Source organism: Bos mutus, chromosome 6, assembly GCF_027580195.1.
Source record: "Bos mutus isolate GX-2022 chromosome 6, NWIPB_WYAK_1.1, whole genome shotgun sequence".
Lineage (NCBI taxonomy): Eukaryota > Metazoa > Chordata > Mammalia > Artiodactyla > Bovidae > Bos > Bos mutus.
The window spans coordinates 114097889-114110610 of NC_091622.1; the positions used below are offsets into that span (position 1 = coordinate 114097889).

Consider the following 12722-nt stretch of genomic DNA (forward strand, 5'->3'; position numbering starts at 1 on the left):
TCGATGTCTTGCAAGGAGGCCTCCTCTCACCTGGTCACGTGAAAGGGAATTCAGTGACTCCATGAAATTATCCTAAGGGAGACAGACCCTTGCCCACTTTCGGAGCCCTGTCACAGTCATCCCTGAGCCCGGGGCACCATCTCTATGTTGGAGACGGGGAACCTGGGGGTGACGAGAGGGCCGCACTCAAGGTCAGAGGTTGGCAGACGTTTTCCGTGAAGTGTGGACAGTGAACGATATAGGCTTCACGGGCCCTGTGGTCTCTGTCGCAACCTCTCCACTCTGAACCGTCCTGGGAAGGCAGCCACAGGCCAGACAGATGGCTGGGCTGCGGTCCAGGGAAAGATGTGTTTACAGAAGAGGCTGCTGGATTTGGCCAAGGGCCATAGTATGCGCCCCCTGCTCGAGGACCCCCGTGGGGAGAGGCAGAGCCGTTCGGAGCCCTGGGTGGGTGGCCACTTGGTCTCTCCCCTTCCAGGCACTGGAATCTCCCCCTGGGGAGTGGAGGGGTGCATTCTAGCAGCCACCAAAGATGCTGGCAGGGTCAGTAAGACCAGATGTCCTGGTGCTCAGATGCTCCCAGTGCCTGCAGGGGTTCTCATGACCACAGGTCTGACTTCCAGCCCCCAGCCCTGCGTTAAACTGGGCTTTGGGGAAAGCTGCTGACCTGCGTTGTCCCCTCTGGGTCCTCGTCCCAGATGCCGCTCCCTGGGTCCTCACCTGGGACCCCGTGTGCCTCTTGCTGAGGCTTCACTGCCCAGCAGCACAGAACGTGGCACGTTGAGGCTCCATGCCTCCCACGTGGGCACAGCTGCTCAACGCCTCCTTAACCCTCACTTCTGTGTACAGCATTTTTCCTGCTTTATCAAGAGCTGCTGTGAAAAACAGAAAACTTCTTACTTGACTTAGAGGCAGACAGTACGTAGGGGACGCTCCTGACACGGGAGGAGAGGCTGGACGGATGGAGCCCACAGTCCTGAGGGTCTGTGGCTCAGAGTCCTGGCCTCTGACCTCCAGAGTCAGCAGAGGCCCCTGGGATCTGGGCGCGGCTGTGCCTCCAGGCTGTGCCCAGCCAGACCTCTCTGTGTCCTCCCTGATGTGGACCTTGTGGCTTGCCTTGGGGAGACCTGTGGTCGCTGGTGGGCTGAGCCCCTGCTCTGCAAATGCCAGCCCTGGGTCTGGTGGCCCCCAAGGGTCAGCCAGCCTTGCTTTGGCCTGCACCCTGATGGCTCTGTCCAACTGCTCCGGGGACCACCCTGCCCGGGGCCTGGCCATAATTTGGCTCTGGTCCCACCAAAGGCCCACCACTGAGCTTCCCTTCCCGTGCCCTCCCCACCTCCCCCCACCCCCAGAAAAAGCTCCCTGCGCTGCTGCTGGGCCACTCGGCAGACCTGCGGCCCGGCGAGTTTGTGGTGGCCATCGGCAGCCCCTTCGCCCTGCAGAACACGGTGACCACCGGCATCGTCAGCACAGCCCAACGGGATGGCCGGGAGCTGGGCCTCCGGGACTCTGACATGGACTACATTCAGACAGACGCCATCATCAATGTGAGTGTGCACAGCGGCCTCAAGGCGGGTCCTCAGAGCGCCGCCCCGGAGCCCCGCCCCGGAGCCCCCGCCCCCACAGCCCCCCCCCCACAGCCCCGCCCCCCACAGCCCCGCCCCCCACAGCCCGTCTATCTCTCCAATATGTCCACTGGTGGAAAGTTCTTTCTTTACATTAAGTGCAGCTCTGACTCCCGGGACTTCTGCCCGTGGGCACCAGGCTGGCCCTCTAAGTCTCAGAGGCCGCAGCCCTGACCCGGGACAGTCCTTCAGAGTCGTAGAGATGCAGCCAAGACCTCAGAAATATTTTTGCCTAAATCACACACCCGACAACATCATTACCATTATTATTGCTGCTACTATTATTATCCTATTGGATGCCACGTCTTACATTCACAAAGCCGTTTGTCCAGACACCCAGCGCCTGCCACCTCTCTGCTTTACCATGGTTCGGAGAAGGCAATGGCACCCCACTCCAGTGTTCTTGCCTGGAAAATCCCATGGACAGGGAGCCTGGTAGGCTGCAGTCCATGGGGTCTCTAAGAGTTGGACACGACTGAGCGACTTCACTTTCATTTTTCAGTTTTCATGCATTGGGGAAGGAAATGGCGACCCACTCCAGTGTTCTTGCCTGGAGAATCCCCGGGATAGGGGAGCCTGGTGGGCTGCCGTCTATGGGGTCACACAGAGTCAGACACGACTGAAGCAACTTAGCAGCAGCAAACCCTCTTCTGGGAAGTGTTGGTCTTTGAAAGACTTCTCGATGCCAGTGGGATGAGAAACGGTGCCCTGTCCTGCATCCACCGGGGAGGGTGGAGACATGGATGAGAGGCTGGAGGGAGCCCATGAGGTCTGGGCGGACAGTGCCGGCCAGCTCAGACCCCGATGATCAGAGACGACCGTGCACTTGGCCACTGCGGGCCTCAGCCTTCTTGTCTGTGGAATGGGCGCTGAGGCCTATTAAGCCTGTTGTGCTCAGTTGCTTCAGTCGTGTCTGACTCTTTGCGACCCCATGGACTGTAGCCTGCCAGGCTCCTCTATCCATGGAATTTTCCAGGCAAGAATAATGGAGTGGGTTGCCATTTCCTTCTCCATTCAACCCTGTTGGGGGAGGAAATTCAATTACATGTTTCTGGGCCCGTTGGATGGTAGTTTCTAAAGAAAAAGCTTCAGAAGCCCTCCAGGAGGGGAGGTGCGGGGCCTGGCTGACGTGCATTTCCTCCCTGCAGTACGGGAACTCCGGGGGACCGCTGGTGAACCTGGTGAGTGTCCCCTGGGGCAGGGGCCTGCGGTTTTCTGGGGCCCTGTTCACACTGGGATGGGCGGCACAGCCTCGAGGGGGACTTGGGGCCCAGAACACAGCCCTCGTGCCTTCACACCCAATGGTCTGGGGGCTCCGGAGGAGGATGCAACCCCAAGCATGTGCTGCCCCCAGGGGAGCTGATGCTGTCGGAGGAGCGAGGGAGGTCTCAGAGCAGCAGGACCCGGTGCCTGTGGTGGGCCTGGGGCAGGGGACACGGGTCAGGGGCCGGTCCCCACATCATGTTGACGGGAGAGGAGCTGGGCTTGCCACGCACCTCTGGGGCTGGTGTCTGGGCCGTGTAAGGATAGACGCAGGCGGGGTCCCGCAGGAGCGCTGGGGCAGGGGTGTCTGCCGGGCACCCCTGGGAGGAGCTGCGTCCAGGAGTGGGGTCTCAGGTGGCAGATCAGGCCAAGCAGCACCCGCCTCCTGGCGGGGGAGGGCAGGACAGGGAGGGAGCCCAGCTCGAAAGGGACAGATAGTGGAGGATGCTGGGGGCTGCCCTGACCCCATGTTCCCCCACCCTGCTTCTCGAAAGAGGGGATAGAGGGTCCCCCAGTCTCACCATGTCCCTCTTGGCTCCAGCCCCTCAGAAGGCTGGCTGGGGGCGTCCTCGGTCAGTAGACACAGCTTCTCGGGGGCAGACTGTAGCTTCCCAGGTCAACACTCTGCAGTGATGCAGCTAGGGGTCAGCTGTGGAGGCAAACGGCGGGAGAGGTGGGGGTCCCTGACTCAGACCTGGACCCTGGAGCACCTTTAGGGAGCTTCTCAGGGAGGGCGCTGACGGCCAGGGCCCCTGGTCTGGGAGCCGAGTCGCACGGACACGCTGCTCTGCCACTGAGGGCAGTGGCCACTTGGGCTCTCGGAGTGACTGCCCGCTCTGATCTCCCGCCCAGGACGGTGAGGTCATTGGCATCAACACACTCAAGGTCGCGGCCGGCATCTCCTTTGCCATCCCCTCAGACCGCATCATGCGCTTCCTCTCAGAGTTCCAGGACAAGACTGGCAAAGGTACGGAGCCCCCACGTGGGGTCAGGGACACTGCCCCAGGGCTGAGCTCAAAGCCTCCAGCAGGGCCAGGCGATCCCACCATGCTCTGTGATGGCACCCACTGCCCAGCTCACCCTGATGTCTCAAGACCCCCAACCGGGGATACCTCAGCCTCTCTCCCATCCTCTCCTCACCTCATGACGATGACCACCCGCATCCCTCTAGACGGTCCCCTCTGGCTGGGGATCGTCCACCTCACCTCCTACCTCCTAAGGTGGTGGCCCCTAGGTTTCACTCATCTGAGCCACTCCATAGTTGCCAGACCCAGATAGAACTTCCTTCTATCCCATTAACCCATCTGCCCTCCCACCCACCAGCCCATCCACCTACTCACCAACCCACCCATCCATCCTCCCACCCACCGTCCCACCCACGCACCAACTCATCCATCCATCCACTCATCGCTTCATCCACCTGTCCTTCCTTTCTACCTTCTTTTTCTTGCTTTCCTTCCTCCCATCCCTCCCTCTGTTCATTCATGCATCCACCCCCCCTGCATCTTTTTATCTATCTAGTTTTTGAGATGGTGGTTTTCCTTCTTCATCTTTTGATATGGTAAATTTCTTTGGTTGGTTTTATAACATTAAACTATCCTTGCATTCCTGGAATAAAGCTCACTTAGTCGTGATGTATTATCCTGCTTTATATATTGCTACACTTGATTTGCTGAAAGCATTTCAAGACTTTCCACGTCTATCTTCATGAGGAATGTGGGTCTAGTTCTCTTTCTGGTTTGGTGTTGGGATAATGAGTTGAGAAGTGGCTTAGGAAAAACATTCCCCTGTCTGTCTCTTCTACTCTCCGTTTTCTACTGCAGTGCTATTTTACTTCTGACACATCTGGTCAGCAATAAGTGGGGTTTCTCCCTGCCAAGCTGAGTGTCTTACAATTTAACTCAATTCTGACACTGTCTACCTGGAGATAGCATCAGACCCCACAAGTTAAGGGCTCAGTCCTATGACTGTCCCAGCCCTGCCTTCAGATGCCAATTGCACACTGACTATAAATCAGAATTGCCCATGACCCCTTTCTTGGGTTGGATCGTTTGCTAGAGCAGGAAGACTGTTTTCTCAACAGATAACCAGTTTATTGTAAAGCATATGTCTCAGGAACAGCCTGATGAAGAGATTTGTAAGGCAAGGTGTGGGGGAAGGATGCGGAGCCCATGGTCTCTGGGTGCACCTCCACACAATCGCCAACCCAGAAGCTCTTCAAACGCATCTTTCTGGGATTTTGTGGCGGCTGCACGACATAGGCATGGTTGACTAGGCTGCTGTGTGTGTGTTAGTCACTCAGTCGTGTTCGACTCTGTGCGACCCCATGGACTGGAGCCCATCTACTGTCGACCGTAGCTTCTCTGTCCATGAGGTTCTCCAGGCAAGAATACCAGAGTGGATTGCCATGCCCTCCTCCAGGGGATCTCCCCTACCCAGGGATTGAAGCTGGGTCTCCTGCATTGCAGACGGACTGTACCATCTGAGCCACAAGGGAAGCCTCTGAATAAGTTATTAGCCACTGGCAATTGATTCAACCTCTAGTTCATCTCCTCTCCCTGAAGCAAGGCAGAGAAGGCTGAGGAGAAACGTTCCAATCTTCCAATTACGTGGTCGGTTCCCCTTGCAACCAACTGACACCCTTAGGGGCTTTCCAAAACTTACCTCATTAACATAAAGTCAAATGTGATTGAAAGGGACTTGTGAATAACGAAAAGCCAAGTGAGAGTTAGACCATAAGGAAGGCTGAGCGCCAAAAAACAAAAAAAAAAACAAAAAGGAAGAAGAAGGCTGAGTACCAAAGAATTGATGCTTTCAAACTGTGGTGCTGGAGAAGACCCTTGAGAGTCTGTGGACAGCAAAGAGATCAAACCAGTCCATCCTAAAGGAAATCAACAATGGAATATTCATTGGAAGGACTGATGCTGAAGCTGAAGCTCCAGTATTTTGGCCACCTGATGCAAAGAAAATTGTCACATTGGAAAAGACCCTGATGTTAGGAAAGATTGAGAACAGGAGGAGAAGGGGACGACAGAGGATGAGATGGTTGGATGGCATCATGGACTCAATGAACAGGAGATGGTGAAGGACAGGGAAGCCTGGCGTGCTGCAGTCCATGGGATTGCAAAGAGTCGGACACGACTGAGTGACTGAACAACAATAACAATTTCACCTTTAGAGGTCTGGAACTATTTCAGGAGCTGTGAGAAAAAAATGTCCCTTAGAAATCTGATCACTTTAGGGAAGTACAAAAGTTTCAGGAGCTATGTGTTAGGAACCCTGGATGAAGACCAAAATATGTATACATTTCTTATTATTGGTCACAGTATCACAGAAATAGCCACTCATTTTCAGTTTCTAGACCCGTTTGTGTAGAACTGATATGGTATCTTCCTTAGGCATCCGTTAGACTTCTCCTATAAGACCGTCTGGGCTTGAAGTTACTTTGTGGCAAGATTTTTAACTATTTCAATTTCTGTAATAGATGTGGGGCTATAAAAAGTGTTAGTCCCTCAGTCTTATCTGACTCTTTGCAGTCCCCTGGCCTGTAGCCCACCAGGCTCCCCTGTCCATGGCATTCTCCAGGCAAGAATACTGCAGTGGGTTGCTGTTCCCTTCTCCAGGGGACCTTCCTGACCCAGGGATGGAATCCAGGTCTCCTGCATCACAGACAGATTCTTTACTGTCTGAGTGACTAGGGAAGCCCATATAGGGCTATGGAGGTTATCGTTGCTTCCTGAGTGAACTTTCGTAGTCTGAAATTTTCAAGAAATTGGTTCCGTTTACCTCTGTGGTCAAGTTTATTGAGCCCTAGTTGTTCATATTAGTCTCTTATCTTCTTAATACCTATCGAATCTGTAGTGATGTCACCTCTCCCATTCTTGATACTGATCATTGTGTCTTTTTTCCCCCTAATTAGTCTGGCTAAAAACGTATCAATTTTGTTGATTACGAAAAATCAACTTTTGGTTTTCATTTATTTTCTCCACGTTTTCCACTTTCTATTTCTTTGATTTCTACTCTTTATTATTTCTTTTCTTCTGCCTACATTAGATTTCATTTGATCTTCTTTTTCTAGTTTTAAGGAGAAGGCTGAAGTCACTGATTGGATATCTCTCTTTTTTTCTGATATTGGTACTTGTAGTGCTATTAATTTCCCTCTAGGTACAGCTTTGCCTCCACCCCACGAAGTTTGGCATGTTGTATCTGGTTTTGTTTTTTCAATTTAAAATGCCTTCTAATTTCTCTTTTGATCTATTCCTTAAAGTTGGGTTATTTAGCAGTATGTATATTTACTTTCTAAGTTATTGTGAATCGTGTAGAGACCTTGTGGTTTAATTCCACTGTGGCCAGGGAGCACAGTTTTGTGATACAAAATTTAAAAATGTGCTGAGACTGCTTTAGTGTTTGTTGCTGTTGTTCAGTCGCTCAGTCGTGCCCGGCTCTTTGTGACCCCACGGAATGCAGCACACCAGCCTGCCCGGTCCTTCACCATGTTTAGGGTTAGACTATGTGAAGGTTGTTGTGGAGTCTAAGACACCTGCTAAGTCACAGGCTGGAGAAGCTGGGGGCACAGAGCTACCACCTTAGCCGTCTATGTTTGTATTGCTCCAGCCAGGGGCCTGCCACGTCGTTAGAGCTCACTGGGTGTTATCAATTAATATCTGGTTTTTGGAGAAGGCAGGAGAAGGTGACCAGTTCAGATCATGGCAAGGCGACTTGGGGAGCCTGTGGGATGGAGGCTGGGGCAGGTGGGTCCACTGTCCACTGGGGTCGGGTAGGGGGCCCAGCAAGAGAGCAGATGTCAGAGCTGATGTGGGTGAATGGTGCCCAACGATGAGGGAGGGCCCGAAGCCCCCAGATCAGAACCACGGCCTCTCCCAGGCCCTCAGGAGTAGCCACGTGGGGAGTGGTGCCTCTGGGCTCCTGAGGACACAGGGGCTGGGCTGGCCCCAGGGGCGTAGCTCCTGCTGCCTCTGCTCCCTGCCCAGGCCCCTCGGGGAGTACTGAGGCCTCCATGGCAGCTGTAACCAAGTCCCGACACGCTCTGTTTCTAGACTGGAAGAAGCGCTTCATCGGCATCCGGATGAGGACCATCACACCAAGGTGAGTGTCCGAAGGATGCTGGCGCCCGCCGCCCCTCACCCCCACACTCCTCCCGGGCCCTGGCCCCAGTGGGCCTGGCCACCGGCAGGTGCTCCCATGGACCAGACGCATCAGGCTTCTGAGCCTTTGCTCAGGTCAGTCCCGCAGCCTGGAACACCTTTCCCCCTCAGCCTGATCCAAAGGACTCCGTTCAGGTGCTCCTCCTCCAGGAAGCCTCCCAGATTAGTTTTCCTGGGGCTACCATAACAAATGACCCCAAGTTAGTGGCTTAAAACAACAGAAATCCTTTCTGTCAATAGTTCTGGAAGCCCTCAGTCCAAACTCAAGGGATCAACAGGGCTGAACTCCATGGATGCTTCAGGGAAGGGTCCTTCCTTGTATCTCCCAGCTTCTAGTGGTTCTGGGTGTTTTTTGGGTTGTATTTGCATCACTACAAGCTCTGCCTTTCTCATTGCATGGTGGGCACGTAGCCCCCAGATTAGAGCCAGGATATCTCCCAGACTCTCAAGAGCAGCCACGTGGGGAGAGGTGACTCTGAGCGCCTGATCACACAGGAGCTGGGCTGGTCCAAGGAGGGTGGCCCCTGCTGCCTTCTCCCTCTTCTTTCTCTGATAAAAACACCAGCCATTGGATTTCGGGACCACCCTAAGTCAGGCTGCTCTCATCTCAAGATTCTTAACCAGGTGAATCAGCCAAGTCGCTATGTCTAAACAAGGTCACGTTCTGAGGCCTGAGCAGACTTGAATTCTGGGAAGGGGACACCATTCTCCCTGCCCGGAGGCCACTTCAAGGGGAGGAGATGTCTCCTCTTCAATTACACAGCTGCGCTTCCCTCCCCAGCTTGCACTGGGTCCCCCGATGTGAGAGCTGCCCACTCCCAACCTTGGCCACGAGCTCTCTGTGAGCAAGGGCTGTGTCCTGCTCACCCCCAGGGCCGGGACTATAACAGAGCAGGTGTCTGCAAATTCTGAGTGCATGAAATAGGGGAGGGGCTGGGGAAGAGGAGGGACAGGGAAGAAGGAAGGGAGGCCGAAGGGAAGAAAATGCAAAGTCCAGGGATTTGGAGAAGGAAGAGGTCACTGCGCTGGGGAGCTCTGGGGCTAACTCAGCTCATCTGAGGGACCCTCCCACCCACACAGTCCCTAAGATGACATTCCTTCCTGTGTCGGCAGCGGTTCCTCTGGGGAGTAAACCTGAAAGCAATTTGGAATCAAGACCAGTGTGTCAATTTACCATCTAAAGGTGTCATTTTTCTCTTCCATCCAGCCATCCATCCACCCGGCCTTCCGTCCAGCCATCCGTTACACCATCCTTCCAGCCTTCTGTCTCTCCACGTTCACCTGTTGTCTGTTCATCCTCCTTCTGTCTGCCCGTCTATCCGTCACTCTTTCCTTCCCTCCGTCCCGCCATCTGATCTCCCATCCCTCTTCTTTCTTTCCCTCCTTACCCCTCCTCCCGCTCATCCTCCCGTCTGTCCGTCACTCTCCCCTCTCCACACTTGGAATCATCCACCCTCACTGAGATTTCTTTCGAGGAGCCCGAGCTGAGTGGGGGTCACAGACAAGAACCAGTGACAACCCAGAGTGGTCAGTGGCAGGCCCCTGCAGCGTGGGGGCACAGAGGAGACTCCTCGTCCTGGGTGGAGGAGGGGACGAGGGGGCAGCTTTGTACTAAGTGAGCTTAGAGGCCCAGAAGAAGTGCCTTAACGGTGGAACTGTCTTTTCAGTTTGGTGGAGGAGCTAAAGGCCAGTAACCCAGACTTCCCAGCAGTCAGCAGTGGGATTTACGTGCAAGAAGTTGTTCCGAATTCACCTTCTCAGAGGTAAGCTCCACCGGAGGAAGCAAGGAGGTTGGGCGGGCGGGCTCGGGGCCTGGGCCGGACTTCACTGACCTTGCATGACTTTTAGCTTCCTGGCAACGTGGTGTAACGTGAAAATGGCAGGCGGGATCCTGGCCAGTCCTCTAAGCTGGGCTCAGGCTGGAGGCCGAAGGCTGTCCCCTCCTTGGCCCAGAATGTCCTTCCCTTTGGGTTTGGAGAGACAGTGCAGTGGAGGTCCTCACCCCCCAAGCTGAGAACTGCATGCCAGCCTGACTCTCACCAGCCTTGCGGGTCAGCCTGGGTCTTTCCTGGCCAGTTTCCTCATCAGCAATGGGTATGATTCTGCCTACTCTTCCTCCCCCACGGGACACTGTCAAGATCAATTAGGGAACAAAGCCTTGCCTTCTCGGAACCTGAAGATGAGGGAAAGGTCGAGTGTTGCAGCGTGGTGGGCTGAAGCAGGCCGTGCGGTGGGCGATGGCACTCGTGATCCTGTGCCCTGGATCGGCGCCGAACAAGCGCCCACCCTGCCTCCTCCCTGGCGTCCCTCTGTGCAGTGGGTGGGCTCCTTTGGATCCTGCTTCTAAAGTGTAGCTTCAGGAGCAAGAAGTGGCCCATGTAGGGTCTGGGGCCCCTCTGGGGGTGGTGAGTGGAGCCAGGCAGGAGGGTATCCCAGCCCCTTCAACCCAACAGGACCTGTTTTCTCTGTTTTGTGTGCTGGGCTGGAAGATGCAGATCCCTGGAGTCTTCCTGCCCTGAACACAGCACGCGTGCTCAGCCCACAGCCGCCGTGCAGTAAAAATTGTTGAGATACAGATCTGTGATGCCAAAGAGTAATCACCCCCAACTCAGGCTCTCTATTTGGGGGTGCTGGGGCAGCAGGCAGGCGTCAGGGAGAGTGGCCACACGCAGGGTGCCCTGGACAGGGGAGCTTGGTGGCGACGGTGGCTGCGGCTGACCCAGGCTGGGTCGTGAGCTGGGCGTTCCAGCTGCGTCCCCTCAGGGGCTCCTCACTGCAGCCTACGAGGTGTGGGCTCTCATCCCATTGCTCAGATGGGAAGACTGGGCCTTGACGCAGTCAGTCCTCTGAGGTCATGCAGCTAGCCCGTGTGGATCTGGGTCCTGTCACCCGCGAACCTGACCTCGGTGCCACTCTGCCTGCCCTCTGGATGGAGGGGAAGGTCACGGCAAGTCAGGTGCAGAAGGGGGCTGGCCTCGCTCGTTCCAGCCCTGACTGGAAGTCTTAGTAACTGCCGCAGTGGTGGAATCGATACCCTGGACCTCGCTGTGATTTGCCGAGAGCGTCCCCACCCAGGGCTGCAGTGGCGGGAACCGAGGCTCACGGAGCCGCATCCTTGGCCCAGGTTGGGAGGCCGCAGCCAGAACATGACTTCATTCCCCATGCTGTACAGAAAAGTCAACAGACAAAGCGTTAGCCGGTGGTTGGACAGTGGCCTCTGCCCGGGGTGAGAGCCTGGCGGTCAGGACCCTGTTCTCACCTGTTGAAATGACTTTCCTTAAACCTGCGGCTGTTAGAGGCACCCAAGCCCTGGCCTCTCGGAGAGGAGCTGTGACCGCCTCTCTCTCCCGTTGGCAGGGGGGGCATCCAGGATGGAGACATCATCGTCAAGGTCAACGGGCGGCCCCTGGCCGACTCGAGCGAGCTGCAGGAGGCCGTGCTGACCGAGTCCCCCCTGCTGCTGGAGGTGCGGCGCGGCAATGACGACCTGCTCTTCAGCATCGCGCCCGAGGTGGTCCTGTGAAGGTGGGGCCGTCTCCCCCAACCCCGCCCGTCGCCAAGGACCGGGGCCCGCGGGCTGGCTCCCTCCAGAGCCGCTGCCCTCGCGGGATCAGGACGAAGGACCCGGGTCGGTCCTCAGCACAGCCAGCGGACTCTTCCCGGCATCCAGGACCGGAGCCACAGGCTGGCTGGGCTTCGCCGGGGGCCCGCATCTCAGCCGCATCACAGTGCCCCCCACGCCACCCCCAAATGCTCCGGGGGGCCCCCCACATTCCCAGATCTAGAAGACTCTCGTATTCCCCCTAAAACCCCTCCTCTCTCCCACCTTCCTGCCTTTGCACCCGTCCGTAGGGTACTTCTCTGTAAACGCCTGCCGTTCCTTCCCCACCCACACCTCCCCAGCTCTCGCTGATCAGGTCTCAGGCCCCCAGCCTCCTCCTCTCCCTGGGGTGTCTCTCTGCCCCCCACAACACAGCGCCCATCACCTTAAATGACCAGGGCTGTCTGCCTGGCTCACCTGCCCCCACTGAGAGTCCGGTGTGGCGGGTCTGGCCGAAGCTGGCACTGTGAAGCATCCCCTGATGACCTAGCCGAGCCCTAGGGCTTGGCGACCAGCCCCGGCCTCCCAGGTGGGGGAGAAGCAAGCAGAGAGAGAGCAGAGGGTGTCTCCCACCCCTGCCTCCCGGGAGGCTGGCCTGTCCTCCCGGAGAAGACCCTGGGGTGGGGTGGGGACTGCGGAGGAAGCTGGGACCTGCGGGCAAGGGGAGGCGAGGACTGAGCCGCTGGCCTCCCCAGCTGTTCCGCGGGTAGCGGGGACTCATGGCATCCCCAGGAGCTCAGGTGGTCCCCTCTCGGTGGGGAGCCTGTTTCGGGTGACCCCGTGAGCTCCCCAGCGTAGTCCGGCCCCCGAGTTGCTTGTACTGTATGTTTCTCTACTGTATGGAAATTAAAGTTTACAAGCACGTGGTTCTGGGCCAGCCAGGGCGCATCTGGGGCCCCCTGCCTGCTGCTGCACAGCTCCTCCTGACCCAGAGCCGACCCGTCCGTCAGCAGGCACAGAGACAGCGGCGGGGTCCGCCGCCCAGAGCAGCGCCTGAGCATCGCCATGCCCCAGCCGCCCCCCCCTCAGCCCCGGGCTCCCCACTTTGACTCCTGGCCCCTGGTCCCC

The 12722-nt window shown here is 56.6% G+C and overlaps 1 protein-coding gene across 1 annotated transcript in view; it reads left to right on the forward strand.

Annotated features, from left to right (window-relative positions):
* Window positions 1-12520, forward strand: part of HTRA3 (HtrA serine peptidase 3) — a 29454-nt gene extending 16934 nt beyond the window's left edge. Inside the window, exons 4-9 of the mRNA XM_070372769.1 lie at window positions 1353-1547; window positions 2774-2806; window positions 3741-3855; window positions 7946-7994; window positions 9721-9816; window positions 11411-12520. Coding sequence (XP_070228870.1) covers window positions 1353-1547; window positions 2774-2806; window positions 3741-3855; window positions 7946-7994; window positions 9721-9816; window positions 11411-11576 — 654 coding nt within the window. The 3' untranslated portion in view covers window positions 11577-12520. The remainder of the gene's footprint in view (window positions 1-1352; window positions 1548-2773; window positions 2807-3740; window positions 3856-7945; window positions 7995-9720; window positions 9817-11410) is intronic.
* Window positions 12521-12722: the final 202 nt, after the last annotated feature.